The sequence below is a fragment of the Somniosus microcephalus genome, chromosome 9 (genome assembly GCF_052327205.1).
Source record: "Somniosus microcephalus isolate GS21.2 chromosome 9, FLI_Smic_1.0, whole genome shotgun sequence".
Taxonomy (NCBI): Eukaryota; Metazoa; Chordata; class Chondrichthyes; order Squaliformes; family Somniosidae; genus Somniosus; species Somniosus microcephalus.
Window position 1 is genome coordinate 174,619,722 of NC_140995.1, and position 26,506 is coordinate 174,646,227.

Consider the following 26,506-nt stretch of genomic DNA (forward strand, 5'->3'; position numbering starts at 1 on the left):
AAAGAACTTGCCTTTAAATAGTGCCTAATCATGGCTCGCAGAAACATTCCAACATTTCACATGCAATGAATTACTTGGAAATGCACTCATTGTTCTTATGCAGGTGAACGCTGCAGCCATTTTGCACACAGCAAGATCTCACAAATGGCAATGAAATGAATAGCCTGTTTTTTTTAAATAACTCAAACTCTGGATTTATATGAGTGTGTTCTCATAGCCAGCCTCCAGGTAATGCCTTTCAACAGCCGTCATGCCAAGCCTTAGGGGGAAAAATTCAGTTGTTTGCACCTCCCGTTAACGCCTCAAGAGGGTGCTAATGGGGCGCAAAGCAACTAGCACCCGGGCACGGCGATATTTGCGCCGCTCGCGAAATTAACTAGACATTTTGCGGTGGCACTAAACACTACCGCCACGATCTCCTGCGCCGGCAGATTGTGAGGTCAGTCGAGTGCGCAACACCCCGGTAGCGCCCCGGACCGGATATTGAGTGGCGCCCCCTGCCTTACCGCCTGCCGCTAGCAACGACAGGTTGAGGGGAGCGTTATGCTGTCAGAAAGGGACTAGGGGAGCGCTATTTAAAGGCGACCGCTTCCTGCCTTTTTTTGTCGGTGACATTTTTGCACCATGCATTCTGAGAGAGAGAGAAAGAGAGACTTCTGGAGAGATTCAACGCTGTGTGAAGGAGTTTTGAGTACCAAGTAGCACTTTGCAGGTTTATTTTGATTTGCCCTTCCTTGCTTCGCCAGCGCTCTGAGGTAGCGCCTCGCTCCTCGGCCTTTGCGCCTTAAGACAGGTGTGAAGCGCCTGATTTAGCGCTCCAATCATCTCCAGGGGCGATAAAAGCCAAGTTTGCTGTTGGAGGCGATAATTAGCACCAGGCGCTAAACTTTGCGCACGGCCGTTAATGGCGCCCCAAACGGGGCGATACTGAATTTTTCCCCCTTCGTGTTTCTTCATTGTTTATATCTGTGTTTAGTGCGGTGAAAGGACCCATGCAGGGCAGCTTGCAATGTGTCATCTTGATGTTCTAGATGTCCAAGTTCAATACCGCATACCAGGTTCACTTGTCCTCAATTGCTTAATCCGGGTGATCATGTGAGGGGCTTTGGTAAAGAGATTGAACGAGGCTGACTCTCCTTAATGGTGCTGACGACAGCTGCTGTAAGCTGGAACCCTCCCTCCCTCCCTTTTCAAATCCACCTCAGAACCTAGTCCTGGATCTTGCACATGTCTGTGGAGATCGAGACAAAATCAACAAGTCTCCATCAATGAAACAAACCAGAATGCACTGAAAAACACTGGAGGGAGTGCAACGAAGATTCACCAGGCTGATACCTGGGATGGCAGGAATGACGTATGAAGAGAGATTGGGTTGATTAGGCTTATATTCACTAGAGTTTAGAAGAATGAGAGGGGATCTCATTGAAACTTATAAAATTCTAACAGGACTAGACAGACTAGATGCAGGAAGGATGTTCCCGATGGCGGGGGAGTCCAGAACCAGGGGTCACAGTCTAAAGATAAGGGGTAAGCCATTTAGGACTGAGATGAGGAGGGATTTCTTCACCCAGAGAGTGGTGAACCTGTGGAATTCTCTACCACAGAAGGCAGTTGAGGCCAATTCATTAAATATATTCAAGAACAAGTTAGATATATTTCTTAAGGCTAAAGGGATATGGGGAGAAGGCAGGGACAGGGTACTGAATTTGGATGATCAGCCATGACTCATTAAATGGCAGAACAGACTCGAGGGGCCGAATGGCCTACTCCTGCTCCTATCTTCTATGTTTCTATGTAGGAGTAGAATATGGAAGTTTTAGACATTATCAATGTGTCATGTTAAGAGATGTAGGGGGCGGGCACCAGGACCCTCTGAAGGTGCTTCTGTTGGGCGAGACTCCACGCTGGGCGCATGGTTTCATAAAACGGGGCCAATTAAATCATTTCATAAATCTTTTTCCCTTTTCAAATTTCAGGGAAAACAATAACTGCAGCCAGAAGCATGGAAATACCTCGAGCAGTTTATAATTTCCGTTTCTTTGCATCAACTATCCTCCACAACACAACTGAATGCTCAGAGATGGAGCATATGGGCTGTACACACTTCACCACACGGACTCCAGTGGGAGTAGGTGAGGCAACAAAGAGTGAATACTGAAGGTCTATAATGTTCTCTTTCATTATATATAATTTTAAAATATTTTTGTGAAAATATACCTGTGTATTTTATTGAGGTGATAAAAGAAATTATAGCACAGAAGGAGACCATTCAGTCCATTGTGCTGGTGCGGGTGTTAGCTCTTCAACTGAATCTGTATGCTCTAAACCTATTTCCCTGCCCTTTTCCCTATTTCCTTTTCAAATATTTATCCATTTCCTTTTTAAGTTATTTTATTGTCTCTGCTTCAATAACCTTCTATGTGAAAATTTTATTTAACTTTCCCTTTAGTTCTTCTAGTGATAATCTTGAGTATATGCCCCCTTATTACCGATTGGGTAGTCAGCAGAAACAATCTTTCACTCTCACCCTCCTAAAACCTTTCCTAACCCTGAAATGCTTTATTAAATTCCCCTTTAATATTCACTACTCCAATGAAACAGACCCAGTTTTCCAAGTTCCCTACTTAACGATAACATCTCATTCCTGGTATCATTCTAGCCTTTTCATTGCTCTGATTTCCTTCCTATAATGAGCTTCCCAGAACTGCACACAGTGCTCCAACTGTGGGCTAACCAATGCCGTGTAAAAATTTAACATTATCTTCTTGCTTTTATATTCAGTTTACCTCTGAAGGAATCCCAGGATCCCATTTGCCTTTTAATGGCCTTTTCTATCTGTATTCCCATCTTTAAAAATCAATTTATCTGATCCCTTCAACCCCTCTTTTCTTCCAGTTTGTTAAAATATTAATCATTGAGAGTATCCTTCTTTTCCTCAACTACTGGAGGGAGTAGCTTCCCTGAGGGAGTTGAGGGTGGACGCTGCTATCCATGGGGAAGCAGGTGTATTTTGCCCAGGGCCAGAGGATAATCTGGATGGATTCATCACTCTCTGGGCAACCCGGAAGTAAGGGTTTCCCACAGGTCCTGTCGAATTTAACGGTAGGGCCTGTTTTAATTTTTTTTCAACAGGCTATCAGGCTCTAAAGCAGCCGGGGAGCGGATCGGCAGTAAGTCTGGGGTGGTGGGGATAGGTGGGGGGCGTTGAACATCGGTGCTGGTGGGGAGGGCAGGGGGAGAGTTTTGAGGGAGTCGGACATTGCCGGTGGGGTGGTCGGCTGATCGCGGGGGTTAGACAGGGAAGCTTATTGGGCTGGGGGGAAGCACTCCTGCTTCTCCTGGCCCACAAGCATTGTTGTAAAGGCTGATGGATCTGGCCTTTCTTGCCTCCCTTCAGCTGCCGGGTTTCCCAAAGCCCGGGAAATTGGCCTGCAGCAGTTAAAAATAAAACTTAAAATGGAGGCACGCAGCCTCCTTAAAATATTTTAGTGACTGACCCGCCTCCTGAGAGCGGATTGGTCGCCCGCCTCCATTAAAAACGGAAGTGGTCGGCTTGGGATTAGGTTGCCCATTTAAACATTTTTTTAGCCCCCTCCCCCACCCCACCTGCCCTGGGGTGTTAAAATTTCCCCCTCTGTCTTCAGAATGCACTACTTAGTATTTCTCTATATTGGATTACGTCTGCCACCCATCTATTCACTCTGCTAACCTGTCTATATCCGCCTGCATTCGCCCTCACGGTTTGCCATGCCCCTAATTTGATATCATCGTCAAGCTTCGATATCATTCCTCTGGTGCCTATGGGGGTGATTTTCTCAATGGGAAGTTTTTGGAGGTGGGACTCTCACTTGTCGGGTTTCAGTCCCGCCTCCATCAGCTTCTAGCCAGCCAGTGGGATTTTCCCCTGATTGACCTTGTTAAGCCTGCTTGGCGGGCTTAGCAGGCCAATTAGGAGGAAGCCGGTTACAGAGCACGTCAACATATGACATGTCATCTGTCAAGAATTTTTGAAAGAAGAAATGTCATCGTTTGACAGCTCTGTGAAGCTGTCAAACACTGACATTCTGTGTAGTTTGATGAGGTCTTGTGTTCAAGACTCAGCAAACCTTTCTACTTTGTAGAAATCAGATGACTGTTGCATCGGAGGACGCAGCAGCCAGTCTGTGATCTCTACAATGGAGATGTCGGGGACTCCGGCTCCACAGCGGCTGAAAGCTGCAGGAAGAAACAAAGGTAAGTTAACATTTACTAACACTTTACACTCACCTCACATACTTACCACTCCACACTTGCACCCATCACTCACCTCTACAGTGCACTTTCAGACCCCTCCGACTCCCTCCGACCCACTGCTTGCCTCCTATACCCTGGCGGGGTTCCCCCAGGTCAGGAAGCCCGCACTTCAGGACACAAAAAGGCAGTTAATAGGCTTTAATTCCTTCCCGCCACCAAGGAGACGGAACCTGACGCAGGACGGCTTCCCACCTTCTGGCAAGAGGGCACAGAGGTGGGTTGGGGGCGGGTTGGGCACCCGCCCCCAAATTCTGCCATTTTCCAGGCAGACCCGCCTCCTCGGGGCTGAGAAAATCGCCCCCATAGTCCCAATAATTTATATAAATGTAAAACCAAAGATGTCGCAGCACAGATCATTAGGACATATCACTACCCACTTTCTGCAATCTGAAATACATTAATTTACTTTTTCTCTTTACTTTATGTCCCCTACCCATCTCTTTATCCACACAGCTATATATTCTATAATAGCATGTGCCTTAATTTTTGTAATGAATCTTTTACTTGGCACATTACAAATGTTTTCTGAAAATCCATATATACATCTACCACATTTCCTTTATCTATACACTCAGTGATTTCCTCAAAACATTCAGTTAACTTAGTCAAGCATGAGTTTCCTCTTGAGTATTTATTTTCAGTAGTGGCTTGTCCACATCCTTTGCAGGTACTTCTGCCGTCCCACTTTCATCTTCCTTTGTTAAATATTGACAGAGTGGGGTAGAGAAATGAGACGCAAAGCAATAAGCGACTGAGAAGAAAAACAGTCTTCCCATCTCATCACTGATAAACTAAAAACAGCAAAGAGCAGCAGTCTCTGGATTTCGAAAAGGGATATGTGCCACAATGGGCAACCAATGAATGGATGTTGATTAATGTGAGTGTATCGGCACCCTCTGTGGTGTCCATGAGTTTTCGTGGCTGGTACCGTACTTGCTTTTACCTTTTCGCAAGTCTTTTCCAGATGAGCTTTAAAAGTCAAGCTTCTGTCTAAGGTTACACCCACATATTTTGGAAAGGGCTCATTTTGGACCCATTGGCCACAAGATGTGATATTAAATGGTTCCTTGGCAGCTTTGTTGTTTAGGCGATAGGCTGTAACCAAAGTTTAGGAGGTGTTGGGGCAGAGCTGCCAGTATTGAAAGTATTCTGCTAATAACTGCAGCTCGATAAAAAGAGTCTCGCCTATGGTGGTGAGGTCTTTTACATTGTGTCGAAGGGCGATGCCATCAGTATAAATGAACATACATGAAATTCTATCAGGTAAGTCATTAAAGTAGATGTTGAATAGTGAGGGAGCTAGCACAGATCCTTGAGATAAACCATCATTGAGGAGCGCGACGACAACTTTCACGTGGTGCCCCTGTTAACGTGTTATTGATTAATACAACAAATGTCCTCAAAGGTCATTGAGCTCCTGATATGATTAGCAACGTCAAATCTGTCAAGAGCACAGTTAAGGGAATCATAAACTTCTAAAAATGTTGCACAGATGGCCCAGTAATGTAGCATGTTGGTGTTCTCAGGTGCTGTATGAAGTCAAGGGCTGCACACATTCCCTTTCCAGGCGCCAGAAAGCCATTGGGGAAGGCATTGAATGGAAGTGAGGTGATTTCCCAGAGAACAGGAATGAATATCACAAGGAGAGTTATCCCAGGGTGCTCCTGTAGCTCTCCTAGCAACTGGATCCAGAGTATCAGGTGCAGAAACCTGGGGGCTGATTCTGTTCCAGCCTCTCAGCCACCAAATGGCATGAGGCAGAGGTTCCCAAATATTACTTATTGCATACCCCCTTCCAGATTTACCAGCTGCCCTGCATACCCCTACCAGCACACAGGTTTAATATTTTAACCCCTTTAATGCCCAAGCATTGTACATTGGTACACCTTGAAGCAAATTAACTACTTTATATAACAAATTCCTACAGAGTTTTAAAGGTTTGTCTGAGTAACCTATCATAAAAATGCAATACATAAATAAAATAAATAATAAACAAAGCCCACCATTGGACAATTTCTCCTGCATACCCCTGAGAGATGTCGCACGTACCGTACCACAGTTTGGGAACCCCTGGCATGAGGCATGGGGAATTTAGGAAAAGATAAAAAGGATTGTAGTAATATTACCAACTACGTGAGTTTAATGTCCATGCTGTAGCTGTACAAGGGACTTTTATTTTTTCTTGCCAGCTACAGTTTCACATAATGCGGAGTGACTAATGCTAATTCCTTACTCTGTCTCTTCAGCCGGCCTCATCAGTCCCTGGAATTTACCACTGTACCTCTTGACCTGGAAGATAGCTCCAGCCATCGCCACAGGCAACACCGTTGTTGCCAAGCCCAGTGAAATGACGTCAGTTACCGCTTGGATGATGTGCAAGCTCTTGGATGAAGCAGGTAGGGCGATGCTAACTGATAGATGCAGAATGCCTTTGTTGTAACTTTTTTTGCAACTTTTCTGTGAAGAACAATGTGAGCATTTCATGCTCAGGTGATTGCTCATTCCTTGCACAAGGCATATTTTGCTTATTGCGGTGGTCAGAATCACTGATTGTTTTTAGCTCTGCATTGTTGACAAAGGCTCATTGTGCTGTTTTGAATTGTGGCTAAGATGATGTTGTTGGGAAGTGTGACTGCTTCTATGAAGCCTATCTTACTGACATTTTCATGAAAGCAATGTTACTGATTTTCACTTGGATTTCGTTTCCCTTACACAAATATCAGGCAAACTAAATTCCTGCTGCATCATATCACTCAACTGTTCCAAAGTATAAAGGCTTATTCTAAACCTGATTGCTGTTTAGAAATGATGTCCTTCCTTTCTCCTAGGCATTCCACCTGGTGTAGTGAACATAGTGTTTGGGACCGGTCCAAGGGCTGGGGAGGCAATTGTCTCTCACCCCGATGTGCCGCTGATATCCTTCACTGGGAGCACACTCACTGCTCAGCACATTCGAGAGAAGAGTGCTCCATACTGTAAGAAGATCTCGCTGGAGCTGGGAGGGAAGAACCCAGCCATTATCTTTGATGATGCAAACCTTGATGAATGCATTCCAACCACTGTGCGATCCAGCTTTACTAACCAGGTAGAAAGTTTACTGAAATGCAGGCACCAATTCATCCCATATACAACGGCAGTGTTTAAAGGCTAAGCACTTGTGAAAAGCCCTTGCCCTGAGTGAATTCGGACCATTTTATGATTGTCCTCCATCGAGGGAAGTTTATCTTTACTATTTATTTATAACATTTTTATTTCATTTGTTCTGAGGATGTGGGTAAGGCTAGATTCATTGCTTATCCACCTCTTTCTAGTTACCCTGACAATTGGATGGTTTGTTAGGCTAATTCAGAGAGCATTAAAAGGTCAACCACAGATTGTGGAACTGAAATTACGTGTAGGCCAGACTAGGTAAAGGTGTTAGGTTGCTTTCCCTGAAGGACATTAATGAACCAATTCTGTTTTTACAACAATAGTAATTTTTCTATGTAGTCCTTTTATGAATGGGAAATTGTGTTTGACAAATCTGTTAGAGTTTTTGAAGATGTAAGTAGTAGGATGGATAAGGTGGAACCAGTGGATGTAAGAACATAAGAAATAGGAGCAGGAGTAGGCCATTTGGCCCTTCGAGCCTGCTCCCCCATTCAATAGATCATGGCTGAACTTCTACCTCACCTCCACTTTCCTGCACTATCCCCATATCCCTTGATTCCCTTAATATTCAAAAATCTATCGATCTCTGTCTTGAATATACTCAACGACTGAGCCTCCACAGCCCTCTGGGGTAGAGAATTCCAAAGAGTCACCACCCTCTGAGTAAAGACATTTCTCCTCATCTCAGTCCTAAATGGCCGACCCCTTATTCTGAGACTGTGACCCCTGGTTCTAGACTCCCCAGCCAGGGGAAACATCCTCCCTGCATCTACCCCATCAAGCCCTGTAAGAATTTTGTATGTTTCAAAGAATTTTTGTATGTTGCAGTGTATTTGGATTTTCAAAAAGCATTCGATAAGGTGCCACACAAGAGGTTATTACACAAAATTAGGACTCATGGGATTGGGGGTAATATATTAGCATGGATTGAGGATTGGTTAATGGACAGAAAACAGAGAGTAGGAATAAACAGGACTTTTTTGGATTGGCAGGCTGTAACTAGCGGGATCAGTGCTTGGGCCTCAGCTATTTACAATCTATTTTAATGACTTAGATGAAGGGACTGAGTGTAACATATTCAAATTTGCTGATGATACAAAGTTAGGTGGGAAAGTAAGCTGTCAGGAGGACACAAAGAGGCTGCAGAAAGATATGGACAGGTTGACTGAGTGGGCAAGAACATGGCAAATGGAATACAATGTGGGGAAGTGTGACGTTATCCACTTTGGTAGGAAAAACCAAAAAAGTAGAATATTTTTTGAATGTGAGAGACTGGGAAATGTTTGCATTCAAAGGGACCGGGTGTCCTTGTACATGAATCACAGAAAGTTAACATGTAGGTACAGCAAGCAATTAGGAAAGCAAATGGTATGTTAGCTTTTGTTACAAAGGGATTAGAGTATAAGAGTAAAGAAGTCTTACTGCAATTGTACAGGGCAATGGTAAGGTCACACCTGGAGTACTGTGTACAGTTCTGGTCTCCTTACCTAAGGAAAGACATACTTGCCTTAGAGGGCATGCAACGAAGGTTCACTAGGCTGGCTCCTGGGATGAGGGGATTGCCCTATGAGGAGAGATTGAGTAGACTAGGCCTATATTCCCTCGAGTTTGGAAGAATGAGAGTTGATCTAATTGAAACATATAAAATTCTTAAGGGGCTTGACAGGGTTATGCTGAGAAAATGTTTCCCCTGGCTGGGGAATCTAGAACACTGGGTTACAGTCTCAGAATAAGGGACAGGCCATTTAGGACTGAGATGAGGAGAAATTTCTTCACTCAGGGTGGTGAATCTTTGGAATTCTTTATCCCAGAGAGCTGTGGATGCTCAGTCATTGAGTATATTCAAGACAGAGGTCGATAAATTTTTGGGAACGAAGGGCATTAAGGGATATGGGGATAGTGTAGGAAAGTGGGGTTGAGTTAGAAGATCAGCCATGATCTTGTTGAATGGCAGAGCAGGCTCAAAGGGCCAAATGGCCTAATCCAGCTTCTATTTCTTATGTTCTGGTGATAACCCACAAATGACCAGATTTAGAAAATTCACTTTACTAAGTTGTCACAGTGGGAACTGAATTCACAACTTCTGGGTTGCTAGTCCAGTACCACTACCACTACCCTACCCTACCCAGTACATAGAATACAAAGGAAAACCTATTGGGAAGAATGACCGATAATACTACTCACAGTACAATAACTATAGTATGAAGAAAAACAAACCCCGGAAGCATGGCCAGATATGGTTCTGTGCCTCCTGGATGCTACTGCTACTGAAGACAGTGCACAATCTGTATCAAGGTCAGGAAAAGCAGCAAGTCTGAAAGCAACTTGATAACATAGGAAGGGATCCATACTAACCGACCACAGACCATTAAACTACTGTTACAAATAGATAAGGACTGGGGATACAACTTGTGTGAGGTGGTGTTACTTCCCGCTCTCGCTAGGAAGTTAGAAAACCACACACTATTCACAGTCTTATACTCACAGGCATGCAAGTATCAAATATGTTCTTGCTTAAAGAAAGATAAAAGATTAATGTTGATATATTCTGATCATAGAGGGCAAGGGAGATCGACACAAGGCTTGTCCTTAGCCAGCACTGAGACCTTGTAATGCTTTTGTTTTTAAAAGTCATTCAGGAATCCTTGTTTTAAAGCTACTTCTACTGAATTTACTAATCAAAATTAGTATGTTCAGTTGACTTTTAGAAAGGTGATTAAGTGCTGGCTCCACTCTATCAATAGAGAATGCTAGCACTGAAAGTGCTGGGTTAATTGGAGACTTCTGGGGGGTAATTTTGACTTTGGAGGATAGTGTAAAACGTGTGCTATCGGCTCGGCCACCCGGTAAACACCTCTCCCCATTTCTGTTTCTGTTCTATTCAACAGGTGATAACTGTAAAATGACAGGTTCAACCTCCCCTAATTGTTCAGTGGGGAAATGTACTATGTAGTGTTACACTGTGCTATACAGATAAGGCAGCATTTAGCATTTACCTTTATATAAAAAAGCATAGGAGCATAGGATCAGGAGTAGGCCATTGAGCCCCTTTGCTCCTGTTCTGCCATTCAATAAGATCATGGCTGATCTGCGATCTAATTCCATGTACCCGCCTTTGGCCCGTATCCCTTTATACCATTGGTTAACAAAAATCTATCAAAAATTAACAATTGATCTAGCATCAATTGCTGTTTGCGGAAGAGAGTTCCAAAATTCTACCACGCTTTGTTTGTAGAAGTGTTTCCTAATTTCATTCCTGAACGGTCTGGCTCTAATTTTTAGACTATGCCCCCTAGCCCTAGAATCCCCAACCAGCGGAAATAGTTTCTCTCTATCTACCCCACCTGTTCCCCTTAATATCTTGAAAACTTCGATTGGATCACCCCTTAACCTTCTAAATTCTGGTGAATACAACCCTAATTTGTGTAATCTCGCCTCATAACTTAACCCTTGAAGTCCGGGTATTATTCTGGTAAACCTACGCTGCACTCCCTCCAAGGCCAATATATCCTTCCTAAGGTGTGGTGTCCAGAACTGCTCACAGTACTCCAGGTGTGGTCGAACCAGGGTTTTGTACAGCTGCAACATAACTTCTACCCCCTTGTATTCTAGTCCTCTAGATATAAAGGCCAGCATTTCATTGGCATTTTTGATTATTTTCTGTACCTGTTCATGACATTTTAATGATCACTTTGGACCTCTACTGTTTTTAGCTTTTCACCATTTAGAAAGTACCCTGTTCTATCCTTTTTAGGTCCAAAGTGGATGACCTCACATTTGCCTACATTGAAATTCATTTGCCACAGTTTTGCCCATTCACGTAATCTATTGATATCCCTTTGTAATTTTATGCTTTCATCTACACTGCCGCCTATCTTTGTGTCATCAGCAAATTTGGATACAGTATATGGCTTTCTATGCCATTATCTAAGTCATTAATAAATACTGTGAATAGTTGAGGCCCTAACACAGATCCCTGCGGGACACCACTAGTCACATCCTACCAATTTGAGTACCTTCCCATTATCCCTACTGCCTGTCTCCTGCCACTTAGCCAATTTCCTAACCAGGTCAATAATTTGCCCTCAATTCCGTTGGCTTCTACCTTAGTTAACAGTCTCTTATGTGGGACTTTATCAAATGCCTTCTGGAAGTCCATATAAATAACATCCATAGACATTCCCCTGTCCACTACTTTACATAAGAACATAAGACCATAAGAAATAGGAGCAGGAGTAGGCCAATCGGCCCCTCGAGCCTGCTCCGCCATTCAATAAGATCATGGCTGATCTGATCCTAACCGCCAATCTACTATCACAGAACCATCTCCTGAATCTAACAGAATTAGACACACGAAATAGGAGCAGGATCAGGCTACACGGCCCCTGGGCCCACTCCGCTACCCACAGGGCCATGACCGATCTGAACCTAGACTCATGTCCAAATTCCTGCCCGCTCCCCATAACCCTTTATTCCCTTTACTTCTAGGAAACTGTCTATTTCTGTTTTAAATTTATGTAATGATGTAGCTTCTACAGCTTTTTGGGGCAGCATATTCCATGGACCTACCACCCTCTGAGTGAAGTAGTTCCTCCTCATCTCAGTTTTGAAAGAGCAGCCCCTTATTCTAAGACTATGCCCCCTAGTTCTAGTTTCACCCATCATCGGGAACATCCTCCCCACATCCACCCGATCCAACCCCTTCACAATCTTATATGTTTCAATAAGATCGCCTCTCATTCTTCTGAACTCCAATGAGTAGAGTCCCAATCTACTCAACCTCTCCTCATATGTCCATCCACTCATCCCCGGGATTAACCGAGTGAACCTTCTTTGCACTGACTCGAGAGCAAGTATGTCTTTTCTTAAGTATGGACACCAAAACTGTATGCAGTATTCCAGGTGCGGTCTCACCAATACCTTGTACAACTGAAGCAATACCTCCCTATTTTTATATTCTATCCCCCTAGCAATGAAAGCCAACATTCCATTGGCCTTCTTAATCACTTGCTGCACCTGCATACTAACCTTTTGAGCTTTGTGCACCAGGACCCCCAGATCCCTTTGTACTTCAGTACTTTCCAGTTTTTTGCCATTAAGATAATAACTTGCTCTACGATTTTTCCTGCCAAAGTGCATAACCTCACACTTTCCAGTATTGTATTCCATCTGCCAAATCTCTGCCCACTTACTTAGCCTGTCTATGTCCCCTTGAAGGTTTTTTATGTCCTCCTCACTCACTACTTTCCCTCCCATCTTAGTATCATCTGCAAACTTTGATATGTTACACTCGGTCCCCTCCTCCAAATCGTTAATATAGATTGTAAAGAGTTGGGGACCCAGCACTGACCCCTGTGGAACACCACTAGTTACTGATTGCCAGTCTGAGAATGAACCATTTATCCCAACTCTCTGCCTTCTGTTAGATAGCCAATCCTCTATCCATGCCAGAATATTACCCCCAATCCCGTGATTTTTTATCTTAAGCAATAATCTTTTGTGTGGCGCCTTGACAAATGCCTTTTGGAAGTCTAAATACACTACGTCCACTGGTTCCCCTTTATCCACCCTATATGTTACTTCCTCAAAGAACTCCAGCAAATTTGTCAAACATTACTTCCCCTTCATAAAACCATGCTGACTTTGTCCTATTAAATTATGATTATCCAAATGTCCTGTTACTGTCTCCTTAATAATGGACTCCAATATTTTACCTACCACAGATGTTAGGCTAACCGGTCTATAGTTTCCAGCCTTCTGTCTATTGCCCTTTTTAAATAAGGGTGTTACATTAGCAGTTTTCCAGTCTGCCGGGACCTTTGCTGAGTCCAGGGAGTTTTGGAAAATTATTACCAATGCATCCACAATCCCTACCGCCACTTCCCTCAAGACCCTAGGATGTAAGCCATCAGGTCCAGGTGATTTATCCGCCTTGAGTCCCATTATTTTACCGAGTACCACTTCCTTAGTGATTTTGATCGTGTTTAGCTCCTCCCCCCCATAGCACCCTGTTTGTCCAGTGTTGGGATATTCTTAGTGTCTTCTACTGTAAAGACTGATACAAAATATTAATTCAGTGTTTTTGCCATCTCCATACTTCCCACCATTAATTTCCCGGTCTCATCCTCTAAGGGACCAACATTTACTTTAGCCACCCTTTTTCTTTTTATATAACTATAAAAACTCTTACTATCTGTTTTTATGGCCTAGAAATTGGGCTTTGGCTTAGCCAGAGCTTTAGCGCCGGAAATTAGTGCCGGCGCTAAGTCCCCTGCGCGCGCCAAAAATTCAGTGGCGCCGCGCCCAAACGGCTGCCGGCGCTACTGAAGGGTCTTAGCGCCTGGAAAAGGGCGCTAACTGCCGTTTCGCGCCGCAATTCCGGTGCTGCGGCATGCGGTGCGGCAGGCTGGGGAAGTGCAGGCCTCCTCCTTCCGTTAAGGAGGAGCTGCCTGCACCCGGCCGCGGCCCGCGCAAATCTGCTTAAAAATGAGCCCGGCACCTCGGACAAGTGCCGGGCTTGCATCTGTTCCGGGGGGGGGGTGCGGAGAGAAGTCCGGGGAGGGAGCTGCGGGCAGGCGGCCGGCGGGAAAGCGGCCGGCCGCCGCGGGGCCTTTAATGCGCCGGCGCTAACTGCAGTAAGGCACCTCTGACAAAACGCTGGTTGCGGCTGCCACGGGCGAGGCGGCCGCAACTCAATTTCGGAGTTCGGGCGGGTTACCACGGCAACCGGGACGCTGCGCACACCGATGACGTCATCGGTGCCAGCGCAGCGCTACCGGAGCAATGCCGATTTAGGGCCCCAGGGAATTTCACTACTGGCCATAACTCCGGCGCAAGGCCCTCTAGCGCCTCAAATGAGGCGCTAAGGCTACTGAATTTTCAGCCGTATATTTTTTGCTAATTTACTTTCATTATCTATCTTCCCTTTCTTAATCAATCTTTTTGTTATTTTTTGCTGTCTTTTAAAGTTTTCCCAATCCTCTATCCTCCCACTAGATTTGGCTACCTTATATGCCCTTGTTTTTAGTCGAATACTATCCTTAATTTCTTTACTTAGCCACGGATGGCTGTCTTTTCTTTTACACCCTTTTCTTCTCAGTGGAATATATATTTTTTGGAAGTTGTAAAATAACTCCTTAAATGTACACCACTGATCATGTATCGTCTTACCCTTTAATCTATTTTCCCAATCCACTCTACTCAATTCCGCTCTCATACCTTCATAGTCTCCTTTATTCAAGCTTAGCACGCTTGTTTGAGATCCAACCTTCTCACCCTCTAATTGAATATGGAATTCAACCATGTTATGGTCACTCATTCCAAGGGGATCCTTTACTAGGACATTTTTAATTAATCCTGTCTCGTTACACAGGACCAGATCTAAGGTTGCTTGCCCCCTGGTCGGTTCAGTTACATACTGCTCAAGAAACCCATCCCTAATACACTCAATGAACTCATCCTCAAGGCAGCCCTGCCCAATTTGATTTGTCCAATTAATATGATAGTTAAAATCCCCCATAATTATAGATGCTCCCTTATTACAAGCCTCAACTATTTCCTGATTGATACTCCGTCCAACAGAGTTGCCACTGTTCGGAGGCCTATAGACTACGCCCACTAGTGTTTTTTTCCCCTTATTATTCCTTACCTCCACCCAAACTGTTTCATTATCCTGATCTTTTGACCCAATATCATTTCTCTGTATTACAGTGATTCCTTCCTTTATTAACATAGCCACCCCACCTCCCCTTCCTTCCTGCCTGTCCTTCCTGATCGTTAAATAACCTGGTATGTTTAATTCCCAGGCATTGTCACCCTGCAGCCATGTTTCTGTAATGGCCACAAGATCATACCCATATGTAGTTATTTGTGCCATTAACTCGTCTATTTTGTTACGAATGCTACGTGCATTCAGATAGAGAACTTTCAAATATGTTTTGTGACACTTAGTTCCTGCTTTTGCCCTTTTTATTACTTTACCTTTTACTCCATACCTTCTGCCCCTTCCCGACACGCTCTGGTTTTTAATTTCCCCACTGCTACCTAAGTCTATGACCTTCTCTGTTGTCATTTTTATTATTTGCTCTCTAGGAACCTCCCCCCCACTAGTTAGTTTAAAGCCCTCTCTACAGCCCTAGTTACATGATCCGCCAGGACTCTAGTCCCAGCACTGGCCAAGTGAAGCCCGTCCCAACGGAACAGCTCCCTCCTGCCCCAGTACTGGTGCCAGTGTCCCAGGAAGTAAAACCCATTTCTCCCGCACCAGTCTTTGAGCCACGCATTTAACTCTCTAATTTTATTTGTCCTAGCCAAATTAGCTCGTGGCTCAGGTAATAATCCAGAGATTATTACCCTTGAGGTTCTGTTTTTTAATTTGACCCCTAGCTGCTCATACTCCTTTAACAGAACCGGCTTCCTAGTCCTATCTACGTCGTTTGTACCAACATGGACCACGACAACTGGATCCACCCCCTCCCACTGCAAGTTTCTTTCCAGCCCAGAGGAGATGTCCTTAACCCTGGCACCGGGTAGGCAACACAGCCTTCGGGACTCTCGCTCTCGGCTGCAGAGAACTCTATCTATCCCCCTAATAATACTATACCCTACCACTACAACATTTCTATTTACTCCCCCCTCTTGAATGGCCCCCCGTTCCACGGTGCTGTGGCCAGGTTGCTCATCCTCCCTGCAGTCCCTGCTCCTGTCCCCACAGGGAGTAAGAACCTCGAACCTGTTGGTCAAGAGCAAGGGCTGCGGCTCCTCCAGCTCTACCTCCTGGATCCCCGTACCTGCCTCACTCGTCGTCACACCGTCCTGTCCCTGACCATAGGCTACATCTGAATTACTTAACTTCATAGGTGTGACCACCTCCTGATACACAGAGTCCAGGTACTTCTCCCCCTCCCTGATGTGTCGCAGTGTCTGAAGCTCAGACTCCAGCTCATCAACACGGAACTGGAGTTCCTGCAGCAGCAGACACTTGTCACAGACGTAATCACCGTGAGCCTCAATGGGGTTCACCGGCTCCCACATCTCGCAACAGTAACACATCACCTGCTCCATTCTATGTAATTAATTAAATTTTTTATTGTTAGTTATGGACACCCTCTGCCCGATTTTAGATGCTAGTATCCCCTTTAATTAATTGGATTTAAATTAAATCAATCCCTCTAGTTACACCAGTTAAATGGTTTACCAACAGTCACTCTGCACCAGAAAGGCCTTGGTACACCACACCAACCGTAAAAACTATAAACCACAGACGTAAAGTTTTAAAATGAGAGAAATACTCCAACCAATCACCTACCTGTTTTGTGGTGACGTCACACCTTGAATACTTTTTACCTCTCTCCTTGCCTGAGATTGGAGATTGGTACGCCTACCTGAGCCTCTGGGGCCTCTTGTAGTCACTCTGCCGCGCTGCTCCGCCTCCACCCACTGCCGATGCCGCACTGAGGCCTACCTGAGCCTCTGGGGCCTCTTGTAGTCGCTCTGCCGCGCTGCTCCGCCTCCACCCGCTGCCGATGCCGCACTGAGGCCTACCTGAGCCTCTGGGGCCTCTTGTAGTCGCTCTGCCGCGCTGCTCCGCCTCCACCCGCTGCCGATGCCGCACTGAGGCCTACCTGAGCCTCTGGGGCCTCTTGTAGTCGCTCTGCCGCGCTGCTCCGCCTCCACCCGCTGCCGATGCCGCACTGAGGCCTACCTGAGCCTCTGGGGCCTCTTGTAGTCGCTCTGCCGCGCTGCTCCGCCTCCACCCGCTGCCGATGCCGCATCTCCTCAAAAAATTCAATCAGGTTTGTCAGGCATAACCTACCTTTCACAAATGCATGCTGGCTCTCTCTGATCAACTGAAAATTTTCAAGGTTTTCAGTCACCCAAACCTTAATTATAGACTCTAGCAATTTCCTGACAACAGATATTAGGCTAACTGGTCTATAAGTCCTTGGTTTCCCTCTCTCGCCGTTCTTCAATAGCGGAGTGATATGCGCAGTTTTCCAATCTAAAGGAACAATTCCTGAATTGAGAGAACTTTGGAAGGTTGTAGTTAGGGCATCTGCAATGTACTCACCTACTTCCTTTAAAACCCTGGGATGGAAACCATCTGGTCCTGGGGATTTGTCACTCTTTAGTGCCATTATTTTCTTCATTACTGTTATTTTACTTACGTTAATTTTATTGAGTCCCTGCCCCGATTTAATATTAGTTTCCTTGGGATTTCTGGCATGCTACCTCTTCCTCTACTGTAAGTACTGATGCAAAGTATTTATTCAACATGTTTGCCGTTTCCTTATTATCATTGACAATATTACCACTTTCAGTTTTTACGGGGCTGACATTGCTCCTGACTAGCCTCTTTTTCCTAATAGAATTGTAAAAATTCTTAGTGTTGATTTTGGTATCCCTTGCAAGTTTCTTTTCATGCTCCCTTTTTGTAGCTCTTACTATCTGTTTTGTGACCGTTTGCTGTTCTTTGTATCTTGCCCATTCGCCAGAATGTGTGCTATTTTTTGCATTTATGTCTGCTTTTTCTTTTAGTTTTATGCTGTCCCTTACCTCTTTAGTCATCCAGGGCTGTTTTTATTGGCAAGTAGAGCTCTTGCCCCTCGGGGGTATAAACTGGTTCTGTATCACATTAAATTCTTTTTTGAACATCTCCCACTGATCTTCTGTCGCAAAAAAATACTTCTCATCTGAAAAGCAATCCCTCTGTCTAGCCTTTAGCCACTTTGTAATACAACCATTCTTTGCCCTCTTTGTTTTATTGATACTATTAAGGTAATTGCTTCTTTGAACTTGTTTGTCATGTTGTTCCTAAGCTTTAAATCCTGCGAACATTCCCTGCTCCCTCTACTGAAACACACCATCTACTAACCCTTTCCCAGGATCCCCAAAACTGCAGAATTCCTTACCTCCCTAAGCCGTCCCTTCCTCCTACAATAATCAGGCTTTTAAATTTTAATCTCGACTTTCTGATTTATCTCATCGTCTCTTTTCATTCATGGTGGTGTCCAGTATTGTGGGTCTTGGCCCTTCATCTGGGCGTCCCAATAAAAAGGAGGATGCCACCCAGGGTGTATGCTGAGTTGGCCAATCCCAGCTGAGGTGGCAATGGGGAAGCTAGATTGCCCATAGCGCCCTGGCCTAGAGAAAGAAAAAACAATCTTCTGATCGCTACCCAGTGAGCATGTGTGAACATTGGGCGAGGACCAGGTTGGGCTCAGCTATTATTTTGCAGCTCCCACGATGGGGGAGGGGCAGTGGTCACATAGCCTGCCAGCACTCACCGTCCAGGTGCAAACATAACGAAGGGTCACCTTAGTAAGGCCAGCCGCTGGTGGCATCATCCATGCTCCAGTGTGAGTGACTGTCTTCAGGAGAGGAGGGAAGAAAATCAGAGGGACAATTTGAGAGGGAGCGGGGGGAAAAACAACAACTGTGGTAGAGAAACTGTCAAGTACTTTGCACGCAAACACTTTAATCAGAATGAATGGATAACAACAACAACTTGCATTTACATAGCGCCTTTAACATGGTACAAAAAAATCCCAAGGCATTTCACAGTAGTGTTCTCAGCCAAAATTTGACACCAAACCACATAATAAAGAGATATTAGGACAGGTGACCAAAAGCTTAGTCAAAGAGGTAGATTTTAAGGAGCGACTTAAAGGAGGAGAGAGAGGTGGAGATGTGGAGGTGTTTAGTGAGGGATTTCCAGAGTTTAGAGCCTTGGCAGCTGAAGGTACGGCCACCAATGGTGGAGCAATTAAAATCAGAGATGCCAAGAGGCCAGAATTGGAGGAGCGCAGAGATCTTGGAGGGTTGTAGTGCTAGAGGAGGTTACAGAGAAAGGGAGGGGCGAGACCAAGGAGGAATTTGAACACATAGGTTGGATAAAGGAGCTTTTTCTCTTGAGATGTGGAGGTGATGGTCTTGCCATGTTTTTGCAGAAATTACAGTTTTGGACAAAAAATAAGTACGCTGCAACAATATTTGAAGCTTTTTTTAAACATGCATTGGCATTGTACAAAATTTAGGTTTTAGACTCTTAGCGAGAAAAATTGAGTCGCGCCCCCTTTGGGGTGCTAACTTCACCAGGGCGTTACTTTTAGTGCCCCAAAAAGATTAGCGCCCCCGCGGCCAATTTTCCCAGGTAGCACCCCGAGAGGGAGGAGGGGCGTTACTGGAAGCTGCGAGGCAATATTGCGGCGCTACGTGCCGCAGCATCACTTATTAAAGGGTAGGGGCCTGGCGCAGCGCGTCCCAGCACCCAGCTGGGCCACCAGGGATCGGGAGTGCCGGCAAACGAGCCCAGCACTCACGGAGAGCAGCCGGCACCCCGTGGGGGGACGTCACGGGGGCCGGGGACAGCAACGGGGGCAGGTGCTGGCAGGCGGCCAGCAACAAAAATGGCTGCCCACCACCTCCCCTTTAACTAGCGCTGCCCTGGCCGCAGGTAGAACCCCCTGATCTCGTCAGACATAGCGTCCGGAGGTAAGTCAGGGGGCACTACCGAAGATCGCGGCCGTGGCGCTGCGCATGGCGATGATGTCATTGGCAGCGGCGCCGCACTGCGGGGTGCTAATGGTTACTGCCGCCGCTAACCTCTCGCTGAATTTCACGGGCGGCGTTGGTGGCGCCGCGCCTGGGCGCTAGTTGCTTTGCGCCCTCTTAGGGTGCTAACGAGAGGCGCAAAACAACCAAATTTTTCCCCCTTAAAGTGGAAAGAATATTTAAAAAACAATATGAGTGCATTATGCAAAGTACTCCCACAGTGTCTAAGTAAAAAAAAAAAATTAAAATATTCCTTATTGGTTTAAAAAGTCAAATTTCCAACTCCAACAAAGACCTGCCATTTTGGGTCTCCTTCCCACTGTAATATCATTGATGGGGAGAACTGCCTGGGCTGGATTCACCTCTTCGGGCAGAGTTTCAGCAGGGGTGGGATTTCTGCCCATTCCTACGACAGGATTTCCACTGCCAAGAGGGAGCTGGCCAGTTACTAGCTCCAAAGTACTGGCGGTGCTGCACAGGGCCAACCGCTACTGTACCAGAAAAAGTGGTCGGGCTTTGAAAAGGTTCATTAGAGCCCAGAAGATGGGAAATTTGGTTGCCCTGTAGGCCCTGGCAGAGGCCTACAAAAGAAAGTAAGCGGAAGTGAAATTTGAGGGAGAGGAAGTCAATACTCTTTGTCCTTAGGGTGGGGGTTGAACCTGAGGGCCATTACCACGGTTTCCTGGAGCCTATTGCCATCTTTAACATGATGGTCCTGAGAAGTGGTGGTAAGTGAGGCAGTCACCAGGCCCTGCCCCACACCACCACTATTTGCATACATCGGGTGGGGAAAGAGTGGTCACTGGTGGGGGTGGGTTATGGAGGCAAATGCAAGTTGGACGGTGTCTGCATTCATTTTAAAAGGGAGCACTTCTTTGGACCAGCTTGTTTGGACCAGCATGTTTGGACCAGCCAATTTGTTTCTCTGGTCAGGCAGCTCTAGATTGCCTTCCAGGCTGGTACAATGTTATAGCCTCTTGGGGTTGGAGACAGCTGCTTTCTATCAGTGATGTCACCAGAGGGTGTCTGGAGGGAAGTAGACCCAAAATGGCAGGTCTCTTTGGACGAGGTGGAAGATCAGCCTTGATCTTATTGAATGGTGGAGCAGGCTCGAGGGGCCACATGGCCTACTCCTGCTCCTAATTCTTATTTTCTTATGTAATCGGAAGTACAATTTTAAAATTTGCGGAGAACACCAAATTGGGAGGTGCAGTTAATACAAAGGATGGATGCAACAAAATACAGGAAGACATTAATAAGCTTACAGAATGGGCGTGTAATTGACAAATTAATTTCAATATAAATAAGTGTGAGGTGGTGAATCTTGGTAGGAAGAATAAAGAGGCCACACACTCCTTGGATAACAAGTCTGAATGGGGTAGAGGAGCAAAGGGATTGAGGGGTAGAGAAACACAAATCATTAAAAGTAGTGACGCAGTTTAGTAAGGCCATAAAAAAAATGCAAACCAAGCACTGGGATTCATTTCTAGAGGGATAGATTTGAAAAGCAGAGACGTTTTGTTAAACTTAAATCGAACCTTGGTTAGACCACACTTGGAGTACTGTGCACAGTTCTAGTCTCCATATTATAAAAAGGATATAGAGGCATTGGTGTAAGAAAGATTCACAAGGATGATACCAGAACAGAGAGGATATACTTATCAGGAAAGACTGAACAGACTGGGACTCTTTTCTCTAGAAAAGAGAAGGCTGAGGGGTGACCTGATAGAGGTCATTAAGATAATGAAAGGGTTTGATAGGGTAGACATAGAGAAAATGTTCCCATTTGTGGTGGCGATCAAAACTAACGTTCTAAATATAAGACAGTCACTAATAAATCCAATAAGGAATTCAGGAGAAACTTTTTTCCCTAAGAGCGGTAAGATTGGAACATGCTACCACAAGGAGTAGTTGAGGCAAATAGCATAGATGCATATAAGGGGAAGCTAGATAAGCACGATGGAGAAAGGAATAGAAGGATATGCTGTTAGGGTGAGATGAAGTAGAGTGGGAGGAGGCTCGTGTGGAGCATAAACGCTGGCATAGACCAGTCGGGCCGAATGGCCTGTTTTTATGCCGTATGTTCGATGTAACTCGATAATATGTTTCTTTGGTGTGGGAAATTGAACATTGTTTTAAACTGGAAAAAAAAATTATGATTGTACTTTCTCTGCATATATAAGTTGTGGAGCTCCCCCTGTACATTTTTTCCCCTTTGATGTGGTTAGACCTTTAATCTATGAATTAATTATTCTTGAGTCCTAGCATTACCAGTGCTGAACAATATAATTTGATGACTGAATATCCCTGAGTACGTTCTACCGATCCATCTGACATTCTTTACGAAAATGTTTCTATAGCGACAAGAGTGTTTAGTGTGAGCCTGACTTTTATCTCCTTCTCCTGAAATTAAAGCAAAGCTGCATTATATATACTAAATTTTCAGTTAATTAAAACTATTCACTCTCTCTTCCCCCCTATTTATTACTATTAATAGAGTGAAGCTGAAGATTTTTTTTCTCTTTTGACAGGGTGAAGTCTGCCTGTGTACAAGCAGAATTTTTGTGCAAAAGAATATTTACAATGAGTTTTTGGAGAAGTTTGTGGAGTGTGCCCGAAAATGGAAGGTTGGCATTCCTTCTGACCCAGATGCCAACATGGGGGCTCTGATTAGCAAAGCGCATCTAGAAAAGGTTTGTATGCACCATTGCAGACTGCTTTCAATTAAGTAGAAATGCAATTAAAAAAAAAGCCTTGAACAATTTAATTTCCTATTTTTGATCATTGATGAATTAATCAAAAAATAAATATTGTTGTTTAGTAAAAACATGTTTAATATGCTTTGTATTTAAGTTGCTTTTTTTAAAAAAAAGTGCCTCCTGAATTTGCCTGGGCCTTCTGCCGCACTTGCTCTCCAACTGGTGCCCCGCAAGGATCTGTGCTGGGGCCTCAACTATTCACTATATTTATTGAGTGATTCGATAACGCAATGGAGAGCCATATATCCAAGTTTGCCGCTGACACAAGGATAGGTGACACAATAAGGTAGGCGGGAGCATAAATTTTCAGAGAGACATTGATAGATCAAGTGAGTGGGCAAAACTGTGGCAGATGGATTTCAACATAGGAAAGTGTGAGGTCATCCATTTTGGACCAAAAAAGGATAGAGCTGAGTATTTTTAAACATTTTTTGGCACAAGTCAGGAGTGATGGAATACTCTCCACTTGCCTGGATGAGTGCAGCTCCAACAACACTCAAGAAGCTCGCCACCATCCAGGACAAAACAGCCCGCTTGATCGACACCCCATCCACCACCTTAAACATTCACTCCCTCCACCACCGACGTACCGTGGCTGCAGTGTGTACCATCGACAAGATGCACTGCAGAAACTCGCCACGGTTTCTTCGACAGCACCTCCCAAACCCACGACCTCTATCACCCAGAAGGACAAGGGCAGCAGGCGCATGGGAACACCACCACCTCCAAGTTCCCCTCCAAGTCACACACCATCCTGACTTGGAAATATATCACTGATCCTTCATTGTTGCTGGGTCAAAATCCTGGAACTCCCTCCCTAACAGCACTGTGGGAGTACCTTCACCACACGGACTGCAGCAGTTCAAGAAGGCGGCTCACCACTACCTTCTCAAGGGCAATTAGGGATGGGTAATAAATGTTGGCCTTGCCAGCGACGCCCACCCCATAAAAATGAATTAAAAAAAGCTAGGAACAGTGGAGGTCCAAAGACATTTAGGGGTCCATGTACACAGATCACTAAAATGTAATGGTCAGGTACAAAAAATAATTTAAAAGGCTAATGGAATGTTAGCATTTATAACTAGAGGGCTAGAATATAAAGGGGAGGAAGTTTTGCCATACAAAGCCCTGGTTAGACCACATCTGGAGTAGTGTGTGCAGTTCTGGACACTGCACCTTAGAAAGGGTATATTGGCTCCCGGAAAGAAGCAACCGAATTCCACTAGGGTGGGGGGTGTCCAGGACAGGGAAGTGGCCTAGACCCCTGAAGTAAAATATTTATTTGCCACTTACAAAGGCATCTGAAGGGCAGAAGAAAAGCTTTTCCTGGGGGTGTACGGGACTGGGCAGCCTCCCACTTGGATGACAGAAGGCACCAGAGATTCTGGACTCTGGGCGCAATAACTCAGTTGGCAAAGACTGAGCCATACAGACCAGAAAGGCCCAGGTTTGAACCCTGTTCTGTGCTGAGCCAACGGATCTAATCCTGTGTGGCAGGAAGCAAGCTGCAATCGACCTCTTTACCTGTGAGCTAGGGAGAAGGAAATTTCAACTATGGTATCTGCAGCCAAACACAATGTAGCGACTCCTGCCGGAAAGTGTACATGTGTGAAGTTTGGTGAGAATAGAATCAGGCACAACTCTGATAACATGGATGAATAGGTTGCTGTCGCACTGTTTGGGCTCACACATTAAGAATGACCAGTCGGTGAGGTACCAGAGGGTGAAATTATACCCCAGCTTGAGTCAGCACTCTTCAATATTGTTCACCTCTTCTCTTACCTCATCCATGCTTTTGTCACCTCAAGGCTTGACTTTTTCAATGCTTTCCTTGCTGGGCCCGAGCTTCACTCAATACAGACTCCTAACTCATCCACAGGTTCGCCACGCACACCCTATTCTGTACTAAGTACCATTACCCTATCATTTGTGTCCTTACTGGCTCCATTGCCTAATATTGAATTCAAAATGTTCAACCCTCTTTATAAATACCTCCACTCTATTGGCCCTCACACCGTTGCAACCTTCTACATCCCTCCCTTGATGTTCCAGCTCTGGCCTCCTTTGGATTCCTCCCCCCACCTCCACTCCACCTTCAGTGGCAGAGTCTTCAGTCGTTTTGGCCCCACACATGGGATCTCGCTCCCTAAACGCTTCCACCCTCTCCTCGCCTTCAGAAGCCTCCTGAAAACTTACTTCTTTGACCATGCTTTTAGTCCTTTCCACTAAAACTTCTATTGCGACTCAGCATCTGTTTGAGCCCTTGTGAAACACCTGCGGAACATTTTACTGTGACAAAGGCACTACATACTTACAAGTTGTTATTGATTTAGTTTAACAGTAGGCTTCACTGGATGATTTGTATATCAATAATGAAATGAGTTTTTTTTGCCAATAATAATGAATTCACTGCTTTCCTGAACAGGTAAAGGGCTATGTCAATCTAGCCAAGAATGAAGGAGCTAAAATCCTCTGTGGCGAAGGAATTGATTCCTTGGAAATTCCCAATAAAAACAAAACCGGCTATTTTCTCTTGCCCACAGTAATCACAGAAGTAACGGACAGCTCACGCTGTATGCAAGAGGAGATCTTTGGTCCAGTGACCTGTGTAGTACCCTTTGAAAATGAAGAAGAGGTTATCCAGCGAGCAAATAATGTGAAGTATGGTTTGGCTGCTACCGTGTGGTCACGCGATGTAGGCCGAATACATCGGGTTGCCAAGAAGCTTCATACCGGAATGGTATGGACCAATTGCTGGCTTATTCGTGACCTGAATTTGCCATTTGGTGGCATGAAAGCCTCTGGAGTTGGCAGGGAAGGGGCCAAAGACTCATTTGAGTTTTTCACAGAGGTCAAAACCATTACTATAAAACACTGACTCTTCACACATAATGAGTGAGTGAAACATTAACTTTAAATAATTAAAATAAGTAATTGTTTTAAATGCAAAAAAATTTTATAGGAAAAAAATATTTAAATTATATCTATCAGTTGTAATAGTGTGGAATGGAGTGCCACCCAGGATGCTTAGTGATGGTAGGCTGCCATCCATGGGAGATGGGGAGAGAAAGAATAGTCATGCCTCAGTGTGTGGACACTGCTGAGCGCAGAGCAACATTTATTTACATGTGTTACCATCAAAGTCTTCAAGAGGTGCAGGTCTCCAAGAGGATAAGCTGATATCTCCTTTCCCTCTGAGCTACCTCAAGGGGACAGACAGGGATGGATCAGGAAGAAATGCCATTAAACAATAATTCATACCTAATAGTAATGTTTTATCAGTGATGTTACTGTAATTCTTCAGGAGCAAATACAGCCTTATAATCGTGTTGTACTAGTGAGGTACGGATCTGCAGTATTGTCCATACATTGTGATGAGAGGCAAAGCCTTAACAATACGTCATATAGTTTATCGGCTGAACGCATCAGTCATCTGAATACGTTAAAAATATAAAATGTAATTTTGAAAAATAAAGTGAATTATGAACTATATTGTCTTGATTTGTTTATTTTAAGTTGCCCAGTAAGTTGTCTGAGAATGGATTCTGATGGGTGGCAAAGTGGGTCAGCACACTGTCCTTTCACTTCCGACATGATAGCTGATGTGATGAAAGACTTGTCTCTCTGCTGACAATGGGACCCTAAACGAAGTGAGTGTTCGTTGGGTGTTCTTGACCCTATTCCTTGACACTATGTAGGTTTGCTCAATGTCCTGTCAGCAGAAATTAGTCTGTTTCTGCACCCAGGCTATT

At 44.8% G+C, this 26,506-nt stretch overlaps 1 protein-coding gene across 2 annotated transcripts in view; it reads left to right on the forward strand.

The window, feature by feature from the left end:
- Positions 1 to 26,244, forward strand: part of aldh8a1 (aldehyde dehydrogenase 8 family, member A1) — a 78,685-nt gene extending 52,441 nt beyond the window's left edge. For both annotated transcript variants that reach the window (XM_085997561.1, XM_085997562.1), the window contains exons 3-7: positions 1,977 to 2,132; positions 6,540 to 6,689; positions 7,122 to 7,378; positions 22,527 to 22,688; positions 25,180 to 26,244. In XM_085997561.1, the coding sequence (XP_085853687.1) occupies positions 1,977 to 2,132; positions 6,540 to 6,689; positions 7,122 to 7,378; positions 22,527 to 22,688; positions 25,180 to 25,632 (1,178 nt within the window). In that variant the 3' untranslated portion in view covers positions 25,633 to 26,244. The remainder of the gene's footprint in view (positions 1 to 1,976; positions 2,133 to 6,539; positions 6,690 to 7,121; positions 7,379 to 22,526; positions 22,689 to 25,179) is intronic.
- The last annotated feature ends 262 nt before the right edge of the window (positions 26,245 to 26,506 follow it).